Genomic DNA, 23,130 nt, shown 5'->3' on the forward strand with positions numbered 1-23,130 from the left:
GCTTTGAAAGCACTCGTGTTTCCGGTAACGTCACTTCCTTTCAGCGCCGAAGCTGACGTCACCCTACAGCCAGGTTAGTGAGTTGGAGCTTTTGCTATTTGGTTTAAAATGGCTGGGAGTTTGAAGAGGGAAACATGAAGCGGTTCGGGTTTGTTTGAATGAAAGTGTGCGTTTTTATTTCGACACCTTGTCACACTGTCGCTTGTTAAAATGTTTCCTGGTGTCGGGTGTCACACAGACCTTTCTGGCCTCTTGAGCCATTCAGCTCACTGGGACATGTCTGTTAGTGAATGATCAGCTTCTCCATGCTGAACAAACTGTGCCTTCTGCTAAGTTTTTTAAGGTATTATTGTTAAGGCTGTGTGTGTGTGTGTGTGTGTGTGTGTGTGTGTGTGTGTGTGTGTGTGTGTGTGTGTGTGTGTGTGTAAGTAAGGGGGAAAGCTTGCATTCCAGTGCAGTGTGTGCTGCAGTGTTAGTTCTATAGGAAGTGATTCGGGAAGTAGCCTGAAAAACTGATCAGTTGTCCCAGACAACATTTACTGCTTACCAGAATGTTCTGGGAATGTTTGTTTTTGGTTCCTGAAACTTTCTGAGAGCAGACCTTTTTTTAGTTTCTGTTTGGTTTTCCAGGAACATTTTCTTTAAGGAAATATAGTGTAAATATGTTACAGAGAACGTTCCCCTAATGTTCCCATAACATTTACATAACTTTGCGATAACGCAGGATGGTTCGGAGATCATTTAACCATCTCACCGGGAACGTTGGACTAACCAGAGATGGTTCAGATAATGTTCGCTAACATTCTTTTAAATAATTCTAACTTCTCAGAAACCTTGAAATAACCAGAGATGGTTTGGAGAACGTTCCCTTAACGTTCCCATAACGTTCCCATAACATTTACATAACTTTGCAGTAAACAAGGATGGTTTGGAGAATCTTCTCCTAATGTTCTGGAAAGATCATTTAACCATCTCACTGGGAATGTTGAACTAACCAGAGATGGTTCAGATAACGTTCCCCTAACATTATCGGAACCTTTAAATTATTCTAACCTCTCACGAACCTTGACCTAACCTGCAATGGTTTGCAGAACGTTCCCCTAACATTCACGCAATCTTATTTGAATCTCTCAGGAACACTGCATTATACTGGGATTTTTGGATATAGTTCCATTAACATTCTGGTAACCTTTAAATAATTTGAATCTCTAGGGAATCTTGCACTAACATGAGATGGGTTGGAAAACATTCCCCTAATGTTCTGGCAACCTTTAACTCAAATCTCTCAGGAACTTTGCACCGACCCACAATGGTCTAGAGAACCTTCCCCTAAAGTTCTGGTAACCTTTAAATTAGTTGATCTTCTTGGGAAGTTAAAAAGTTCCCTGTACACTGATGACTTTGTTAACCAAAACAGAACATTCCCAGAATGTTATGAAATGGTACCCAAAAAAATTACCAAGCGGAAACCAAATGCTAACGTTTGGGGAAAAGTTGTGTGTTTGTTGGGGTTGTATCAATCAGGTTAAAATGCTTTTCATTTCATATTAATGCTCTTATTTATACCCATTTCTTGCACTCAGATGTCTTGGATCCGGGAAGGAAAACTAAGCCTTCTTGAAAGGCTCTCTGCCAACATCTTAAAGGTGATTTATTTATTTATTTATTTTTTTATTTTCTTGTATTCGCCTTCAGCTTCTGGTCGTGTAATGGGAATTATGACTCTTTTTAGTCAGTCAGTGCACTCGGCTCACCTCACCTGTAAGAGTCGACTCTACTGGCTTCTAAACGATGCGTTGACAATTTTTTGTTTTGTTTTGTTCAAATATATTGCTTAAATTCTGCTGTTTTTTTCTTATTTGTGTTTTATTGCAACGTTCCAAAAAGCATACGAACATATAAATGTATAAACATATAAATCAAACATTTAGCCCTTCTATTGGTCAATATGCATCACGTTTTTATTCCCTGAACAAAATAAGATCCATTTTTAACATTCGTTTCTCTCGCCTGTTTGCCTTGACTGCACTTACTTGTCCGCAGGCAGGACCGATGCCCAGACACGTGGCCTTCATTATGGACGGGAACAGACGTTATGCACGCAAGAGACACGTGGAAAGACAGGAGGGCCACACTCAGGGCTTCGACAAGCTGGCTGAAGTGAGTTCATTTCCACCGAGTCATGCAGTAGATAAAGTTTTTATAGAACCTCTTCTACATGTAACTATAAATCGATTAAAAAGTACATTTATTAATAAATAAAAACATGTTAGTGTTGGCAAATTGCTGTCCTATAAGAGGACTAAAACACTTCAGGATGTGCTGTTATTGGAAAATAATCAGCTTCAGGGTGGTAAAATTAACTCTGCTTCACACTGAGCAGTATCACACCACTCCAGTGTTGATTAGTTTCCTAAAACAGCACACCCCATGTGTTTTATTACTTGTGTACAACTTTAAGATGGAGTGGTTTGGGCAGGGATGGTTTGGTTACTAGAATCTGCTGTCAAGCATGATGTCAATTTCCTTCTTTACCAGAGCTGCTGGTCAGAAACGAGGGACGCACATTTTCACAAAGTGGTTACGATTACGGATTCATGTCATTAATCGGTAGAGAGCGCATTTGCATTGTTGTTGGGCTTCTTTTTTTTTTGGGAATCCTCTTATCTGAGTGTTTTTCACAAAATAAAAGAAAGTGGGTGTGGCTACATTTTTGGGACGTTTGACACCTCTCAGCTTGGGTGTGAGAACTTTAAAAAAAAAAAAAAAAAAAAAAAAAAACATTTTCCGCCAAAATACCACATGACATGGAGATGTTTGGCTGCAGAACGACGTCTAAAATGATAATCGTGATTATTTGTTGCTCAATAATAAAAATTGCAATTCTTAAACTCTAGGAAGAATATGGCATGTTTAGCATTTTATTATTTTTTTCATCATTTTAAATTCACCGAAAACAGTTTTACCTTTAATTTGTACAAATATAATCAAACTGCTCCTTTGATCACATTTGAGTGCAAATCTTTTAGTGATAATAAACACATATAAAAATAAAACACATATATACCCCAATATATGTAAAAAAAAAAAACACATATATACCCCACTGCAATATTCTACACTTAGATTAGGTATTAAAGTCATGGTATGTCACATTACGTTATATTTAATTCACTGAGAAAGCTAACAATTGTGATGATGATTAATATACTGTGAATTTTCCAACTTTCATATGTAATATAATCAGTATAGGGCAACTATTATTTATTAACAAGTATTATTAGAATATTAAATAAATTACTACGTACAGTATATAATGCCAAACTTTTTCTTTTTTCTTTTTTTTTTTACGTAATAATACCACATTGTGCTCTTTAAATTAAATACACAACGATGTAGATCTACATTCAGATCTCTAATGAACATGTCAGAGAGACATGTTGTTAGTAGCAAGGAAAAACTTGCTTGAGACAACACGAGGGGGTAAAAAATCATTGAGACTCAAAATGGAAGCCATCGTCTTCTGGGTGACTCCAGATAGTGTGATGATAAATCATTACAGTAATGTAGTGTACAGTAAGTGTGCTGAAAGGATCTTCAGATTGAGCAGATTGTGAATGAGTCCTGGGATGAGCAAAAGGAGTGTCTTTATGATTACAGCAGCAAGAAGGAACAAATCTACATTTTCTTTATATATTCTATGTTCCCTTTCCTCAGACGCTTCACTGGTGCCTAAACCTGGGCATCCACGAGGTAACGGTGTATGCCTTCAGCATAGAGAACTTCAAACGTTCCAAAGAGGAAGTGGACGGCCTGATGGAGCTGGCCAAAGAGAAGTTCCTCCGGCTGCTTGAAGAGCAGTGAGTCTGGCAGAATGGACATAGTGTTTAGTAAATACTGGTCATACATGTGAACATCATCAAGACTCCGTTTGTGTGTTTGTGTGGTCTTTTGTTTTAATTCTAGAGAGAACCTTGAGAAGCACGGTGTGTGTATTCGGGTGTTGGGAGACCTCAACTTACTGCCTGAAGATCTCCAGCGGCTCATTGCCAAAGCCGTGGTTTCGACTAAAGCACACAACAAGTAAGAACATAACTGTTAATAAGAGACAGTTAGCTGAGATCATCAGTACCTGATGTTTTTATTCAGTAGTATGGGAAGTGGTCAATGGAAAAAAAAAAATCTGTTGGGGACAATGAGAAGTCATATTTTACTAAATTTGCTCCTCAAAGTAGTCCAACAGTGAACATGTTTGTTGTCTGAAATATACTACTTTACATTGTTCTGAAGTGTGAAATATACTACTTTACATTGTTCTGAAGTGTTAAATATAATGGAAGTCTATCTCACCTAAAATCTTTTACAAATATTTTCCTAAACAAGACGTCTTGTTTAGGACATCTACATTTTAGTCGTAGTGTTTGACCTCCTGCTATGGCAATACAGGAGACAGCTGAAAACTACATTTTTTTTCTCTTTCGTACAAATATAAATAAAATTCACCCAGGGGAGATGCTAATTCACTGAAGGGGAAAGGACAAGGAACTTGAAAGCTGCATCTGCTTCATTTCATGCCAACGTTATCTAGCGGAAATTTTACTTGTGAATCCACAAGCCTCAGCCTCTGGTCTCTTTGGTCAGTGAAGAAAAAAAAAAAGGAAGAGCTGATTATTATTATTATTAGTAGCGCTCATACCAACATTTTGTCTCAGTGTTTTCTTGCCATTGATTTCTTGTCATTGCCATCTCATCCACCAATTATATGCTAGTTTGTTTGTTTTTTTCTGCATATGACTCGTTAGCAGGGTTTTCTTGTTAGCAGTGTTATTGAATATTGTAACGTAGGCAAAATAAGCGTAGAGTTTGACAGAATTTTAATATATTCTTAAATTTTCAAACTTGCTTTCTTAAAACTCCTGGATGATATATTTACGTAAAAGAGATTGGTTGAGATAGACATCTATTCCTTTAGCCTCTAAGCTCCAGTGTAAAGCTAAACAAGCAATCGTTGGACCCCAAACATGCCTTCATTATGTGGGAACCATGAGTAATGGAAAATGATGCGAAATTCTTTCTTGACATAACCATCCCTTTTTTATCCATCTCTTCTGATAGGTGTTTTTTGAATGTTTGCTTTGCGTATACCTCAAGATATGAAATCGCAAACGCAGTCAGAGAGATGGCTTGGGGAGCCGAGCAGGGCCTCATCAAGTCCAGGTAATTCCCCCCTCCAAAGATCCTTGTTGCAGTCCTGTATGAATAAGACATGTACTGAAGCTTAAGGACAATCGTCTTCCTTATTTCTGATAAATCACAATAATTCTAGTGATACTCAGTCATTTTGTACTACTTTTGTATTACTGTGTTGTATGTGTTTGGGAAGGTGATGTCACGGCACAGTGAGATGCTATGCCTCTTGATTTATGGACCGTTATAAAGCATCAACACAAGATGGCTAACCATCTTTATCTGAGTTACTTGCGCCAATAATCCAACTGCTGTAACTTTTCAAATTCAGGGTCAAAAATAGACAGTGGAATGTAATTTTAGTTTTCCTGCGTGAAGGAAAAAAAAGGAGCAGTATGAAGTGACAGACACCAAAAGTCTCAAGTTTCAGCAGTAACACATTCTGCTCTCTCTCTCCCTCCCCCCCTCCCTTTTCCTGTAGCTCTTCACCTCTCTCTCTCTCTCGCTCACTGTAGATCTCTCTCTTTCTCTTTCTCTCTCTCTCTGTCTCTCTCTCTCTCGCTCTTTCTCCCTCTACCCCGCCCTTTTCCTGTAGCTCTTCACCTCTCTCCCCCTCACTGTAGATCTCACTCTCTCTCTCTCTAGCTCTTCACCTCTCTCTCCCTCACTGTAGATCTCAGCCTCTCTCTCTGTATCCCTCTCTCTCTCTTTCTTTCCCTTTCCATTTCCCTATAGCTCTTCATCTCTTCTCTCTCTCTCTCTCTCTCTCTCTCTCTCTCTCTCTCTCCCTCTCTCTCTCTTTCCCTTTACCTCCATCATCTCTTGCTGCTTTTCTCTTGTACTCTATCACTTCCTCATTCTTGCATCTTTAGCTTTCTCTTGCTCATTCACTGTCTCTTTCTCTGTAGCATTCTACCTGTCTCTCTATCTTGCTCTCTCTCTCTCGTCCTCTTTCCTTGTAGCTCTCTGCCTCTCCCACCTTCCCTCCCTCTATCTGTCTCTCCCCCTCCCTCCCTCTCTCTGTCTCTTTCTCTATCTATCTCTCTATCTCTTTATTCCCTGTAGCTCTCTGCCTCTCTGTCTCTCTCTTTTATAGTTATTTATATGTCCATAGACATGCTGAAAGCTGTAGTTACTGCATTAATCATATATCATATAGGACAGAACACAGATCTCAATCGCCGCACCATCAGCTCCTTCATTACTTTCTGTAACTGACTTTTATATTCATTCACCTGCTGTGTGACTGTTCACCAAATTAAAGCCTGAGGAAATGTAATAGCTCTCAAATTAATTTTACTTCACACACCTAACTTTCTTTTGCACTATAAGTCCAGAATCCTTCTTTTTTTTTTTTTTTTTAATTAAGTGTATAATTTTTATACACTCAAAAAGAATAAGCACTCAATCCACGCATAAAGTATAAGACTGGAAAAATAATATTGTAAAAGCAGGTAACATGGCACTTATAATTAGATCAGGTGGCATGTTTAATTACACCGATTTTCTGAGTTATGAGTTCCCTCTAAGCGTCTAAGCAGCTAAAAACACAGTTTGGAATATCTGCTCACGAAAAGATGGTTTTACAACAGAAATGGTGCATCAAGTGATGTCAATTCCCTATATTGTGCTAAAATGAGTATGAAAATGGAAAGCAGTATATGTGCATGCATACTCTAAATTCGCTTTCAGTTAATTTTGCTGTCATGTGTGTTTTTGCTAGTGACGTATCAGAAGCGCTCTTGAGTCAGTGCCTGTACACCAGCAGCTCTCCCAACCCTGATCTCCTGATTCGCACTTCTGGAGAGGTGCGCCTCAGCGACTTCCTGCTCTGGCAGGTACGGAAGCCCGGAGTGCCCAAACTGAACTTCCTGATCATTAAACCTTTTAAGCTTTTCTGGAAATTCTATCAATCCTGCATGGAATGCTGCGGGATGTAACTTACACTTGCTTTACCCGAGATTAGCCCCACCCACTTTACAATTTCTGTACTTCTGGAGAGGTTCCTGAGGTTCATTTCAGCAACTTCTTGTTCTGACAGAAATTCTGCAGAGTACATGCAGACATTGGAACGTCAGTTATTCAGGCTTTGCACTGGTTATTTTGCCTATGAGACCAATGTTAACCCTAATTGAGATTTCAGATTTACGTCCCCTGCACTCAAATCCAAATTCTCTCAACCAATCTATTTGCCAACATCATGCAGACACAGTTCATACTCCAGTTTTAACAAGCATATTATGTTGGTTAGGATGTAAAAATGTTCTTGTAGAGTGCGATAAAGGTCGATAGTTTGACAAAACCCTACAGGTACAGGATCACACAGGTAATAACATAATCTTATAATAATAGTTATAATTGTCATTGTCAAAAGTTATTATTGTTAGTGCGAGCTGCTGAAGTAGAGCAGCCGTTGGTGAAGTGAAGTGGGCAGCCTAAGAGACGCACTAAAGTTGTACTGAATTTAACTTTATGCAAATGAGAAGCAAAGCGATGTGGTGACTGCCAATGAGTGTTAGGATGGTAGGACTTCATTTTTTTAAACCCTGTCTTTATTGTGCTCTTTCAGATATCCAGCTGCCATGTGCTATTGTTAGATGATAAGTAAGGAATAAAACACTTGGGGTGTTTTTTTTTTTTGTTTTGTTTTGTTTTGTTTTTTGTTTTTTTCCCATATATAGGAAAATTATGAAAGACAGGTTGGTGTGATGCAGCCTGCCATGAAATGGCGTTTCTATTATCACTCTAAAGTTGATTATTTTCCAATAACAGCACATACCCAAGTGTTTTATTCTGCTTATACCACAGCAGTTTGATAACATTAATTAATTATTTGTTAAATAAAGAATGACACATCCTTTTTACCCTGTTATCGCTACACTATAAGTTTGTGGACATCTGACGATCACAACCAGATGCTGAATATCCTATTCCTGATTTAGTCCCCCTTTGCGGTTATAATAACCTCCACTCTTCACTTTCCACTAGATTTTGGAGCGTGCCTGTGGGGATTTGTGTTCACTCAGCTACAAGAGCATTAGTGAGGTCAGGCACTGATGTTGGGTGAGGAGGTCTGGGGTGCAGTCTGTGTTCCAGTTCGTCCCAAACTGTTTTCATTGGGGTCGAGGTCAGGGCTCTGTGCAGGACACTCGAGTTCTTCCACTCCAAACTTAACACCATGTCTTCATGGAGCTCGCTTTGTGCACAGAAGCACTGTCATTCTGGAACAGGTTTGGGCCCCTTAGTTCCAGTGAAGGGAAAACTTAATGCTACAGCATGCAAAGACATCCTGTACAATTGTGTGCTTATAACTTTGTGGCAACAGTTTGGGGAAGAAGCACATATGGCTGTGATAGATAGGTGTCCACATACTTTTGGCCATATAGTGTATAAACAGTTGTTCTGTCACCAGCCTCTCTTTTGTCTGTCCCTCTTAAAGTTCATAAGACAAAAAAAAATGCAGTTTGCCATGTTATGGAGAAACCACAACATGTCCAACTGTGCCAGAAAACTTACAGCTTTGCTTCTGACTGTTACAAAGCACTGACACTGGAGACTCCTTCCAAAAATGTGAAATAAACATAATCTCACAGTTTATAATATACACTTGTGTCTGCATTTTAAAATGAGCATGCTAATATAAACCTTGCAGCCAGAATTACTGTCAAAGCTGCTGTTAGATAAAATTCATCTCCTGACCAATCAGAATTGATTATTCTACAGTGCTGTGTTATAAAGATATTTAATTGCTCAACAATTTTATCCACTATCAGTTCTGTGACACTTCAGTCATGCTGATGTAGCTGACATGCATCTATGTATCTTTGTATCATTAAAATAGCTGACACTAATTGTACTGAGGGAAGAAGTTACACTCTTGTGTCTTTTTATTTATTTATTTATTTATTTATTTATTTTTTGCCTTGCCCCACAGACGTCCCACTCTTGCATAGTGTTCCAGTCCATCCTGTGGCCAGAATACTCCTTCTGGAACCTCTGCGAGGCGGTTTTACAGTACCAGCTGAATTATCGCTCTATCCAGGTAAGACAACAGCCTGTAACATTCGAAACTTAGGAGAGGTTGAAAAATGCAACATATTATTTTAAACGCACCCAAAGGGCAAGCGTTTGCTGGCTTTTACGAAACTTTATAGACTGAAAGCATAATATGAGACCGAAATAATTAAAAGTTTTTTAAAAAATTACAAAGAATACTCATATTTTTAAATAGGGACAGATCTATTGGTTGGCCAGGGTTAATAAAGAGCTGTTAACATCTACAATTTAGCTGTAGCATTTACGATTTTTGACCCCTTACTATGGCAGTAGAGGAGACACCTGAAAAATACACTCTTCTGCTTTTTGAGCAGAAGCAGCAATCAGACGAAGCACATATAAAATTCACCCTACAGTAAAGCCAATTCATTGAAACTGAAAGGATGCAGGAAGTGAAAGGCCTGCATTTGCTTCTTGTAGTAGTTACTTTCACACAAGTGGCTATTTATTGTTTATGCTGTTAGCATGGGGCCGTCTCACCCACCAACGTTCTTCTTGTGGTAAAATTCTGTTTTTTTTTTTTTTTTTTCTTTCCTTGTTAGCAATGTTGGCACATCTGTTAACGTTTCACTTAATGTCATTGGGACTTTCTGTAATTTATAATAAAATAAACCAAATCTCATAGTGTACATGAACTCTGTAACATTATAGGGACAGCCATATTAGACCACAAGAATCATATTACTTTCTTAGCACAGTTTGATATCATTCCACCTCCTAGGCTCCTCCTCCCAAAATTCAAAGGTGGCGTTTTACCACAGCTGGAAATGATCATGTGATTCCATTTGGTACTTAGGTGTCTAAATATGGATTAGCTATTTGAAAATGAAATTTTGTGGCTTAAGGATGTTGTGTGAAGTAAATATATAAAAATTTGGGCATGTATTTATGAATGATTTTGAGAGCTCTTTCACTCAACCAAAAGTGGCCACTAGATGTATGTATGGTATTATGTTGTTATAGAAAGCGCAGGAGCTGCGCAGAGAGGCGGAAGCGGCGCAGCAGCTGGAGTCGGATCGCTTGTGTGTAGCCGAACTTCTTCAGCAGGGTGGAAATGGCAAGCCCATGGATGCCCGCTCCCGTCATGCAGCACTGCTGAGCTACACGGCCAACCGAGAGGAAAGAGTGAGTCGCTTCCTCAGCGCCCTTCAGCAGAAAAGAGACACTTTCTTCGAGCATATGAGCAGCCCAACTGCTGTTGCTTAAGCTTCTGTTGTTAAAAATGATCCAGTCCTAGAGCGCTTTAACTGCTTCCAACACGTCTGATTCAGTTTGCGGGCTAATTACGAACCCCTTAATGAGTTTAATCGGTTATGTCAGATCAGGGAAGCACTGTGTAGGGCTGTGGTGCTGGATACAACATGGCTGCCTGTGGACGTGGTTCTAAAGCCAAGAGCATGAAAAGATTTTTATATTTACTAATTTGTATATAGTTTCGATGATCAGGGTGGTGTACCCCGTTTTATGGGGAAATGAGCTATTTATAGTTGTCTCAAAGATGGTTGTCAACACTAGATACGTGAAACTATTTCAACGTCTATTTCAACGTCTTTGAGGTGTGTGCATTACCAAATGTGTAGCTCTAAAATGTCATTCTTGAGCTGTCTCTCAAATCACAGACTAGAACATACTATTCTAGATTATTTTTAATTATCATAACCGTCCAGGTTGTTTAAGCTGAGGAATATGAACAAAATGTAGTACAGGTTTTAAAAAAATGGATAATGTAGTGTATTTGTAGTGTGCAGCAATTTTCTTTTGCATGACCTATCCCATCATGCACCACAGAAGGAGAAGGACTCGCAGCACCATGATAACAACATGGCCACAAATGACCGCTCTTCATCGATGGTGCAGCTTTTGTCTTTGTCTCAAAACTGCTAGAAGAACATTCTGTAATTTCTGTGGGGGGAAAAAACCCTTGACAAGCCTTTTCTTTGCCCCCCAACCCACTTCATCCCTGTGTTGAGATTAATATAACTCTTAGAGATATAACTTTTAGAGATTACATAAAACTCTTGAACTGCCTTTCAAGAAACATGGGCATGGTTGGGCGTCCAAGAGTGCTTAATTGGTCATGGTTGGGAGGGATGGCTTACTATCTCTCAGCTGTCAATCAGAGCGACGCGAGCCAATTGTAGGCGTCTGTGAGCTCTAGCATGCAGAAGAGGACAGATGGCACTTTCGTCCGAATGTGTTCCACTGCCCTGTGATGCAGCATGAGCAGCAGTTTGAAAAGATGCAGTGGTTTCACATGTGTAAGAGGAAGTATGTGTTATCTTTCGCAGTCCCTGGTTGATAGATATCTGGCAAATTACCAAATTATGAAAAAGATGGGGTGAAAAACCAAAGAAGAAAAAGAAAAATGGACAAAAGTCAAAAGCTGTTTTCTGACTGGGGGGAAGGTAGATTTTCCAGGACAGAACATTCAAACAGAAGCCTGAAATGAAGAAGCTAGTCAGATCCACTGCATGGCATTATTGCAAATCAGTTTTTCTGTAGTACAGTTGAAATGACATGATTTTTACAGATCTAGAAACACTTTTAAACATTAAAATGAAAAATAATGTTGATTCAGTTACCTAGTCAACTTGAATATTTGAATTTAACGCACCTTTCATGAGCCCACTTAAAAAGTATGATCTATGAGCTAATCTTTTAGATTATTACATAGTATATATTTGCGATTTGAGAAACAGCTATTGACCAAGTTCTCTGTACACCATGGTTACACCATTAGTGATTTTTCTAAGCAAAACCAGTGCTGCCACTTCCTCAAAGTGATGAAGACTCTGGACTGCTTGAGATTACTGTGACCACATGTGTATTTATAGCAAATGTCTTACTAAATAAAAGATTTTAAAAAATTTAATTTGATGCCTTTTTTTTTATTTATTTCACTAGGTTCTGAAAAATTTGGAAAAGAATAAAAAAAAAAAAAAAGCACTCAAAAAGTATAGATATTTGAAAAATTCTGTCAAATATGTTTACAAGAAAACCAGCAATAAAGTCTAGAAAGTTTATGCAACAATCTGGAAATATCTTTAAATGGTCTGAGTTTTTCCACAAGGAATGTGAACTGAGCCATGACAGGAAAGGAAAGTTTTGCAGTCCTAGTGAACATAACTGTCTTCACATTTGCATTGCGGTTGTGTTCAATTCAGGATTGAACTACTGGGATTCTACTGGGACTTTTACTTTCATATATACAGATAAGTGACATAAGGTTTAAGGCAGGCCCGGGCCTACAAACAGCTTCACTGTGCCCTGGCATTGATTCACTGGAACTGTATTGGAAAGACGAAATCCATTCTTCCAAAATGAATCTTCCCTAGTTGGTGTAAACATGTTTCGTCATAGCATAAAGGTGATAGTTGACCTCAACTCTGGATCAAGATGACAAACGGAAAAGATCTAAGTGACTTATTGGAGTTGGAGAGAAGGAGCTTCAGTCACAAAGCCTGCTCAATTGGCTCATGTTTTAAAAAGAATAGTGACAAAACTAACAGCTGTATTTAGAACATATAAGGAAAAAAACACTTGGGAGCACGCTGTGATAGGAAAATAATCCATGACGGGGTGGTGTGTTGCAGCTTGATTTGAACCAAAAGAATTTTGAATAATATAATCAAGGCGGATTATTTTCCTGTAAGAGCATGTCCCAAAGTGTTTTATTCCTCTTACACCACAGCAATGTGCCAAATACTAAAATCTATTTAGTTTATTAATGAAAAACACATTGTGCTTAACCGTTTATAGACATGTCAGTTCCTGTTATCACCTGACCATCACAGCCATATGTGCTTCTTCCCCAAACTGCTGAGATGGAAGCACATAGTCATATAGGATGTCTTTGTATGCTGTAGCTTTATTCCCAATTTCCCTTCACTGGAACTAAGAGACCCAAACCTGTTCCAGCATGACAATGCCCCTGTGCACAAAGCCAGCTCCATGAAGACATGGTGTACGAAGGTTGGAGTGGAAGAACTCAAGTGGCCTGCACAGAGCCCTGACCTCAACCCCGACGAACACCTTTATCAGTTGGAACGCCGACTGAACCCCAGACCTCCTCACCCAACATCAGTGCCTGACCTCACTAATGCTCTTGTAGCTGAGTGAACACAAATCCCCACAGCCACGCTCCCAAATCTAGTGGAAAGCCTTCCCAGAAGAGTGGAGGTTATTATAACCGCAAAGAGGGACTAAATCTGGAGTGGGATGTTCAAAAAGCACATTTGGGTGTGATGGTAAGGTGTCCACAAACTTTTGACGATGTAGTATATTTCTATTTCGGTGTCAAAGCGACACAAACAGACACAGCGCCCCTCCCGTTTAATCCATCCTTCCTGCTTTATTTTCTTTGCGCATGTCTCTTTAAAACCTAAGCACTACCCAGGGCACGTGACCACGACTGCAGCCAATGGCTGAGTTCGAAATGTAAAATCTGGTTTAAACCGGTTTCCTATCTTAATATTTCAATATAAAAAACTAAATAAACATACACAGCCGTTATTGTATTTAGCACACTGTAAGGAGAGCACGACGGTGTCCTGCGTCTGAACCCTTACCTCCACAAAAAAACCTGATTTTTTTCTGATTTTTTTCTCTGCCTTTTTAAAAACCAGGATGCCTAAAAGAAAGGTAAGACCTTTTCCACGACATTATGTGCATATTTAAATTAAAGTAAACGAATACTATTTTAATGTAAGTTCATTAGCTTAAGATCCATTTAGCTGTTAGCTGTAAAACCCTTTCCAGACAAAGCTGTCACTGCTGGTCGCTTTACACGCTTCAGGCTTGTGTGTGAGGAGGGGGAATGAAAACAGCTTCATTATGTCGATTTTTTGTGCTTTTAATAATTTTAAAACGTGCCCTAACACTAAAAATTATTATAAACGAAACTAATGTATTGTGGTGGGAATAAAAGAATATTTAAAAGTGTGAATAATATTTGTTATGGCGTTTGAAGAAATGCTTTGTGGTATTTAGCTTCTCTCCAAGAAAGGAGGCAACGTCAACTGTCAGTTTATTCAGCTGACAGGTTTTATTAGATAAATAAATATCATTAGTATACAATTAACCCAATACACAGTAATAAATAATCAAATAAATAACGGGAGTTAGATTATTCGGTATCTAACAGTTAAAGTTGTGAGGTGTTGGACTTGTTTGGTTCCCTAGTTGGATTTTTTTTTTTTTTCCCCCAAAGCTAACTAATGTTCACAGTGATTAATACGAGGTGCTTTGTGGGACTTTATTTCGAAAAAAAAAAAAATTATTAAAAATGTAAATTTGTCGTTGAAATGTGAAAGATACTTCCATACTGAACACCTGTCAAGAGGGAAAAAAAACAAGCTAATCCCTGATTTGTTTATGCATATTTAAAAGAAATAAATAAAAAAATAAAAATAGTTTGGTATATCAGCGTAGTGACTATCATTCTGAATATTGAGGAAAATATTCCCGCCAAATTACGACCGTTATAAATGTACAGATTTAAATTTTAAACGTCACGCGGAAGACTTTTGTGTGTGTCTGTGTGTGTGCGCGCTAAGTTTTATTAGGCGCGCGCACTCAGGACTCGTTTGAAAGGAAGCGTCGCGCGCCCTCCCTCAGATTTGAATTTGAATAAGCGCGGGAAAGCAGAGTGCTCAGAAATGAAAAAGAAAGAAAAACACAAAATGGAGGAATAGCTCAGACAGATGAAGCTGTTTCAGTTCGTGTATCTTGTTGTATAAAATTTAAAATCATTTTAACTCTCTCTAGGTTTTTTTTGTTTGTTTGTTTATTTGTTTTTGTTTGTTTGTTTGTTCTTACTTTATGGTTTGAAATGTGTACATGCAGATTATATTTGTTCTTTTGTTCTGGTTGATTTTGTAGGCTGATGGAGACAAGGCTGCCAAAGCCAAGGAAGAGGTTTGTTTCTTGTAAAAGATTTGATATATTATGCAAAATAAGGATTTTTAAAAGATAATAATAATTTTCCCTATTTACTTGTTTATTTTAATCTCTCTTTTGTCATGTTCTTGTACATTTCTGAATCCTAAAATCTATATTGTATCCAATAACTACATACAGAATTCTGGGGGGGGAAAAATAGAAAAGTGCCGATAAAAATTGAATTAAAGAACCAAGGAAGTACATAGACGTTTCTGCGTTCTTAAACATATCACGTTTTTATCCCAAGAAAACAGAATACATCTCTGGAAAGTTTTAAAAAGCAATCTAAGTGATTATTAAAAAGCAAATGATTGTAAAGTGTCTTTTTTTTCTTTCTTTTGCAGCCAACCAGGCGCTCTGCAAGACTCTCTGCCGTATGTCACTGTGTTTGATTTATTTATTATTTTTAAACATTATTTTTTCCCCCGAATATGATTATTTTGAAATTTTTCCTGTCTTTTATTTGTGTTTGTTCATTTGTTGCTCCTCATTATTTGTAGAAACCGGCTCCTCCCAAGCCAGCCCCCAAGCCTAAGAAAGCTGCCCCCAAGGTACAACCTTAAAATAATGAACCTCATTTGGTTAGTGCCTTCACAATGAAGTGCTGAGGGAGAATTTTAAAAATTAGCAACAGGCAATACACACACACACACCACTCCTATCTTGTTGTACAGTGTATTATACAATATAGTATATTACATGGCTATTACACTTCATTACATAAAGCCTCCACATTGCAGATTAAGAATGATTGGTACATATTACATTATTTATAATAATAATAACGATGATATATCTATGAACTGAAATAGCAGAAAGCAGCCAAAGGAAAGAAGGGCGCGAATCCTGCTGAGAATGGAGATGCCAAGGCAGAGCAGGTGAGTCAAACACACTGTACTTAATTAAAACAGCATTATTGCGCAAATTATGTATATGTTCTACAGATAGAGGGTGCCTTTTTTTTAAATCGCCATTCCAAGATGCCAAAAATGGTAACGTGGCTAGTTATCATTTGACATGCAAATGAAGCTTTACTAACTGAGCAGTGTGTAGGTTGTGTTCACTTAAACAACTTCAGCACAAGTCCAGCTGGATACCGAAGAGTTTTCTGTGCAGTTAAGCCTTAGCATACGGTGCATTTTTAACAGTGTGAACATTCGCAATAGTGCCTGTGATAATTCCTTTCCCTTTCTCTTTCTTTCAGGCGCAAAAAGCCGAAGCCGCAGCAGACGCCAAATGAAAAGCCAAGCAATTGTTTAATGCTTCTGTGTACTTGGTGACTGTACAGTTTGAAATAACTATTTTTTACCAAGTTTTATATTAAGAATATCGTTTATAGTTTGTTGTTTGCCTTCATGTCCATTTTTAATGAAGCCGCCCACACCCTTGCTAAAATATTTTGCCCTCGCTTAATTGGTTTTAATCACCTGGACAGTTTTCTGGGTCTTTTAATTATATTTTAGACACCAAACATTCTCATAAGGCAGCTATAGTGTGTTTTAAACTGTTCTCGTGTGCTTACAGAAATACTGTATTTTAATTCTTGCATTATGTTTATTAACGCATTTAAGACAAAACAATCACTAAATTTTGAACAGAAAGTCAACCATGGATAAATTCATAATATGAAGTCTCCAAACTGTTAAAAATGTTGTTTTTATTCTAAGTTATATACACCAATATTGGAAAGATGATTTGTGACTCCTAAAATCACTTGTTCTAAATGGTTTTGAATAAAATAAAGATTTCAGAAAAATGTGCACGCTTTGCAATTCTTCTCATGATATAAGTATTGGTATATGCATTATTATTTTAATATCATGATCATTTCACAACCTTTATCAGTTTACAATATTTCAATACACTGATTTGCCAGGTTATTAGGACCACTTGCTGTATAGAAGACTGTATTTCTACAATTAGTGAGTATAGCCCATCTGTTATCACTATATTAGTGGAAAAGTACAGCTACAACCACTCAGAATGAAGCAGTGACGTGTGTGTGTGTGTGTGTGCATGTGTGTGACTATCGTAGTCCTACGTATGGTGTACCTTTTTCATTGCTAAAGGGTAGAGGAGGGTTGAAGACATTGTGTAGAGCACCACATGGGGTTAAGTCACAGCAAACCTGATAAAGTTGCAGGTCAGCGTATTACAGTTATGTAAAAACATACAGTATGCTGTAACTATCTGTAATACCAGGTCATATTTATCACAGTATTATGGAACTTGTTTTTGAAGAACAGAATTCTTTGACCTTCTCTATAAAGGACACATGGAATTCTGCCTTCAAATCAAGACCTTGTCCCTAAGACTACAACTAGTTGACAAGCAGGATGGTGTTGATGGAATTAACATGAAAGTTGAAGCTTTGGAGGCTGAACTGTTTTAACAGGGTCTACAGGAGGTAAGAGAGCTGAACAGACTAAAGGACTAAAGCGCCGCTGCATCGGTCTCACTGGCACCGCTATTAGAATTATACTATTACTAACAGTAAATAATACTATTAGGCAGCATTGTGGGTAATGTAGGAAAACATTAGCCAAAAGCGAAAATGTCTAGCTTGTAAACTTTTTTGGTTTAAACCAGAAAAAGGCAATTCAGAGTTTAATCCTAAAATAAATCTTTTCCACAACTGAAGATCACATATTGATTTTAAATATTGATATGCAAGTCATTCGTGGTAGTTTTTTTTTTCCCTTTAAGTGTTTAGCTAGCACAGCCCTCATGTCTGAAAAACAGGAAGTCTATTTGAACTATTCTTGCTTCCATTATGGGAACTTTTCTATGCTAATGTAATACACATTATGTGATTCATCAGCTCATTTTTAAAGCTTTTACAAGTTCAGTTGGGTGTGTTAGAGCAAGAAAAAGACCAAAAAAAAGGCCTCCAGGTTCTTTGCTGCATTCTGAAATTGCACCACTAGAGGGCAGGATAACATTAAATTTTATACAATTTGAGAGGGGGAGAAAAAAAAAAGTCCTCAGTAGTTGCAAGGCATCTCAGAATGTGAATGTTCTAGCAGGCTCAGTCCATGGGGTTTATGGGAAAGCAACTGCCAACAAGACAATCCGAGCTAAACACTTTGCGTACCTTCATGTATTGTATATATGTATGCAATCACTTAGTTAGCAATGTTCACATTTGTTGTGCTTACATTTATTGTTTAGGTAGATGGTAAGTAAATTGCTAAAATTGACGCACAACCCCTAGAGGGTCAAGCAGTCTTGCTCAATGGTTAAAAAGTGGCTTTATGGCCAGTCCCAACTCACAATCATGACACTGAAGCCAAACCTCGGAGCTACAACCTAGCCCCAATTTTTTTTCTTTACAGTGTGTTCCACCAAAGACCTTAATTTTGTATTGAAAGGCTTAATTTTTGTATTGTCTGCTTTCACATCCTAATCAGGTTCTGTGTGATGGTTTATTCATGGGAAAACCTCCTATTTAGATAGGAGACTCCTAGATGATACTACTCTTAACTATAACTCCAAATATATGTTTAAGCTCAAGATCTGGGCCTCTTCGCTTTCTCAGAGGTTGCTCAGCTGTTAAGGTCCTGTACTCATGTATGGAAGGTTGTGGGTTCAAATCCCAGAACTGCCAGAGAGCCAACGTTAGGCTCCTGAACCTGTATGACCATCGGCTGCTCAACTGCTTGAATTGGATTCTTTCTCTTAAACATTTCCATCAAGGTGAAATATATCATTGGATATCTTTGACTGAGAATCAGTGTTTAGGGACCATAAAGGACCAGCACTGGACTCTACTCTGTTTACACTCAGTATACATAGGTATGCAGCACAGGGTGGAGTGTATATCAGGGACAACTTGTAAAGAATGTATGTCAAGGTAGTTAAAAAAAGAATAGCAACAGTCTCTATAAAAAATGCAAAGTCTCGCAAGCTATGCTGGTTGTGTAATTATTTATAGAATGAAAAGGCATTAGATAATGGTGTGTGTATGTGTGTGTGTGTGTGTCAGATTAGGGTTTCACTACCCGGCTTTTACAAGACACATTAGGAAAAAGGAGAAGAGTGAAAAATGAATTAAACTCAGGTACACAACATGTCTATGAATAGCTTGAGAAGGGGACAAGTGTAAAAATGTCCATTTTCTGTTCACTCATCTAGTAGATGTTCTTATTCAAAACAGGTGAGATTCACTCCACATACAGAGCTGTTAGGAGCCAAAAAAGAAAAGTATTTTTGTTCCAAATGATATGAGATAACTGTTCAGTTCCCAAATTGTATGGATGATTGTGATAAGTAAAAACGATTAGCATGTTGTTCATTATTGTAGACTGTTTTACCTATAGCACGTACAGTTAGCACTGCAGTGGACTGGAGTCTGAACCAGGGTGTGTTCCAGCTTTACACCCCATGTTCCGGGATAGGCTCCGGATCCACCACGGATCCACCCTGACCAGGATAAAGCATGGACTGAAGATGAAAGAGTGATGCACAGTTGTGTTCTCCTTTCTTATATAAAGTGATCTGGTCTGAAAATTACACTGAATTATAAAGACTGAAATTCCAGAGGCACTGAAATATGAAATGAAAATTGTGAATGAGAACCAAACTTCTGGCACAAACGACCAGAACCTGCCACGGGCACTGCCTCGGAAATGCCACTGGACATCTCCTGGAAGTACATTTATTGGCAACATTTTCTTTCCTTCTTTCTTTCTTTCTTTCTTTCTCTCTCTCTTCAGTATGGAAACCATCACAGTAAAGGATAGTATTTGTTTGTTTGCTTGTTGTTTGTTTCTTTCTTCTTTCATTTAATACAATAAAGGATTTTTTCTTTACTTTTCTTTCTTTCTTTCTTTCAGTTTTCACGTGCTTTATTTGCATTACAAATAATTGTACATTTGTATTGCCAAAACAAGTACAAAGGAAGGGTTTTGCAAAAAACAGAGGAAATAAAATAAAAAGACAAAATAGAATAAAATAAAATTCTAATAGATTAAAATAATCAAGAAAAAAATTAGTGCAAAAAATTTTAATTAAGTTAAGGATGATATAAAGGCACTATATACAGAATAATTGAAAAAAAGAGGAATAAAATGAGTACTCTTTCTTTCTTTTCTTCCAGTATGCAAAACATCACAGTAAAGAATAGTATTTTTTCTTTGTTTGTTTGTTTGTTTGCTTGTCTGTTTGTTTGTTTCTTTCTTTCTTTCTTTCTTTCATTACAATAAAGGAAATTTTTGGTTTACATTTTCTTTCTTTCTTTCTTTCTTTCTTTCTTTTTCTTCCAGTATGCAAAACATCACAGTAAAGGATAGTATTTTTCTTTCTTTATATAAATGTATAAAGGCCAACTGCAAACATAAATGCTTCACCTCAGCAAGTAAACAAAAGAAAACCAAATATTTGGTGGGAACACTTTTTACTTCTCCGTTGCTTTTTCCCCATAAAAACAGCTTATTATTATTATTATTATTATTATTATTATTATTATTATTATTATTGTTTAGGTATTTAAAAGCCTCAGGTAGGATTACTAAGTTGAAGATGAAAGTGTTTTGGGCAGAAGTATTGGCAACCTTCTCACTGTTATTATCCTGCTCATTAAGTATGCGCGTGCTCCGTAGCTCCGCCCCCTCACTTATAGGCTGTAGTGGTGCTTTCCTATTTAACCAGCAGCCTGAACAGCGTGTGCTCTCAGCGTCTACACGTTCACACGCACGTACACACACGTCTACACTTCTCGCCTGTCTTCTCCCAGGAGCGTCGTCTCTTTCAGGTAAGCCTTAAACTCTACATTTGTGTGCAGGAGTCTGGCCAAAGGTCATAAATACTAATAACACACAGCTTTAGTTTGTTTTCATTCATTCATACAGGCATTACTGTGACGCGCTCGTGCACTGCCTGATTACTGGATTACTGAGTTTAAAAACCAAAGTTTTTTTTTCAATCACTAGCCCATTTAAAGCATGCATGCTCTTTTTTTTTCTTTAATCTTGCATGCTTTAATTTTTGAAAACATTATAGCGTGAACATATTTTAGTTATAACTACTTCTTGTGCATTTTTTAAATATGCATTTTAAAGTGTGTGCTTATGCATCTGGACCTTAATCTGTTTTTTTTTTTAATTTACTTTTTTTTATTTATTTTTAAAAGAAGTTTTATAGAAGGGTTCCAGAAATGTAGGCTGGCCAAAATACAAAAAAAAATTTGCAAGCATTATGCTGAGTGGAGATGAGAGCACTTCTTGGCAAAAACATGATTAAAAAGTCAAATTCCACATCATTTCTGTTGAAGAAAATAGCAAAAAGAAAAGAGACTAGTGTGTGGATTGTTGTTTAATTGATTCATTTGGACTTGACTCTGGGGGGAGGGGAGGGTCTCAGAAAGTACTCAATGTTCCTGTTCTTGTGTGTATCCTGGCTATAGGGTATTCTCTGTACAATTCTCTCTACGCAGCTTTTCAGGTGTAGTGCACTTTTATATGGGTCACTTTCTCAGAAAAAAAAGAACTTAACACACCAGTTCTTAAATATAGAATCAACAGAAGCCCACATCTTTTTGGATATGAAATGCTTTTCAGATCCATTGTTCCATTTCCAACTGCATTTAAAACACTAAATTGTATTTTAGAATATACACTATTTACCCAAAACCCATTTCAGATGAATAGATTTAAAATGAGAAATGTATTAAGCCAAAAAAAGGCATTTGTTTATGTATTGTATGTCAATTTTATATACACTGTACTCCATGAACATGTTGTACAATATGTACAAACTGCCATATTGTATGTTAATTTGCATTTTTTTGCCTTGTGATTTATTAAAACGTCATTGGCGAAGACTGTTTAGTAAACAGGAGTGTAAATTTCTCTTCACAACAATTCAATTTGATTACAGTTCTCTGAAATCTAAAATCTCACCGTGATTTGGTTCGATTCTGTTTTTCTGGTGTGATTCTGAATCATTTTTTAACAGTCCAGAAACTGTTTACACTGTGGGTTTTTTTCCCCCGGTACTCTGATTCAATGGACTGGATTCTATGAAAAAGATGTGCTTGTTTTTCACTGTGAGTCACTTCAGCATTTTTATGGCACCAGATAGACGTCTGGATGATCAGAACATATTGTTCTAAAGCGATTTCCCCTGGATCAGGATGGCTTTAATCTGATGAACCTAATCTAATCAGACTTGCTTTGAATGTTTAACGAACTTTTATGTTGAACTATTAGCATTAGGGTGCTATGTTAATGATAAGTTTGGTTATTAGCATTTTAATACCAAGTGATGGGTACTTCATCATCTTTTAGGAGTTAAATAGATTAGGTTGGTTTTCTAACAGATTCATTTTCACACAGTGTAAATTTGATCACTTCCTTTATTTGGGTCAAATCGGAATTCACTGCGACATCAACCACCTTTCTGTCTCAAGGGGGTCGAGACATGCTTTAATTCAAATGGTAGTCCAGATGAACTAGCTTTTTGTTACATATAACTGACTAAGATGCATTGAAATAACTGAAATCTTGGTTCTCTATAGACACATTCCAACTTCCATAAATCCTTGTAGTGGTAATCCTTAATGCTGGTCACATTCTGGAGCTTCCAAAGTGTTTAGCTATGGGGAGTATCCTGGCTCACAGACACACAAGGCAACCATGTTGAAGACGGTACATTGTTACCCGGTGTGAACCATGGCAACTGCAGCGTGCATGCCTCCAACACGTGAGGTGGGGATGGGAGGGGGGAGCGAGGGAGGTACAAACTGGTAGAAGGAAGGAGAGTGGGAGGTTCTAGTTGTTCAATGTATTCAATGGAGACAGGAAGAGGCAGGCAGAGACGAGATCAACGGAGAGCCCGTACATTGATCAGGCATGGGAGTTGCCAAAGGGGTAGAGGTGCAAGATGTTTTAGAAACTGATGATTGGATGGTAATATCACTATTTATAGTTTTGTAGATAGCCTTCTGTG

General features: G+C 37.7%; 2 protein-coding genes across 5 annotated transcripts; both read left to right on the plus strand.

Moving 5' to 3' along the window:
• On the plus strand, positions 1 to 12,115 carry dhdds (dehydrodolichyl diphosphate synthase). Of its 3 annotated transcripts, none has more exons than XM_053228065.1 (9): positions 1 to 73; positions 1,584 to 1,646; positions 2,044 to 2,160; positions 3,718 to 3,860; positions 3,967 to 4,083; positions 5,116 to 5,217; positions 6,911 to 7,025; positions 9,122 to 9,229; positions 10,207 to 12,115. In XM_053228065.1, exons 2-9 carry the CDS (start codon positions 1,584 to 1,586, stop codon positions 10,447 to 10,449), a joined length of 1,008 nt encoding a protein of 335 aa, XP_053084040.1. In that variant the 5' UTR covers positions 1 to 73; the 3' UTR covers positions 10,450 to 12,115. The 3 variants fall into 3 exon arrangements, with proteins under 3 accessions (XP_053084040.1, XP_053084042.1, XP_053084041.1); XM_053228067.1 differs by having other exon boundaries at positions 73 to 166; XM_053228066.1 differs by lacking the exon at positions 1 to 73 and adding an exon at positions 173 to 343.
• Positions 12,116 to 13,676: 1,561 nt separating this feature from the next.
• hmgn2 (high mobility group nucleosomal binding domain 2) lies at positions 13,677 to 16,943 on the plus strand. Of its 2 annotated transcripts, none has more exons than XM_026923895.3 (6): positions 13,677 to 13,884; positions 15,124 to 15,159; positions 15,528 to 15,557; positions 15,684 to 15,734; positions 15,999 to 16,061; positions 16,388 to 16,943. In XM_026923895.3, exons 1-6 carry the CDS (start codon positions 13,870 to 13,872, stop codon positions 16,421 to 16,423), a joined length of 231 nt encoding a protein of 76 aa, XP_026779696.1. In that variant the 5' UTR covers positions 13,677 to 13,869; the 3' UTR covers positions 16,424 to 16,943. The 2 variants fall into 2 exon arrangements, with proteins under 2 accessions (XP_026779696.1, XP_026779695.1); XM_026923894.3 differs by having other exon boundaries at positions 13,691 to 13,884; positions 15,996 to 16,061.
• The last annotated feature ends 6,187 nt before the right edge of the window (positions 16,944 to 23,130 follow it).

The sequence above is a fragment of the Pangasianodon hypophthalmus genome, chromosome 22 (assembly GCF_027358585.1).
Source record: "Pangasianodon hypophthalmus isolate fPanHyp1 chromosome 22, fPanHyp1.pri, whole genome shotgun sequence".
NCBI classification, from domain to species: domain Eukaryota; kingdom Metazoa; phylum Chordata; class Actinopteri; order Siluriformes; family Pangasiidae; genus Pangasianodon; species Pangasianodon hypophthalmus.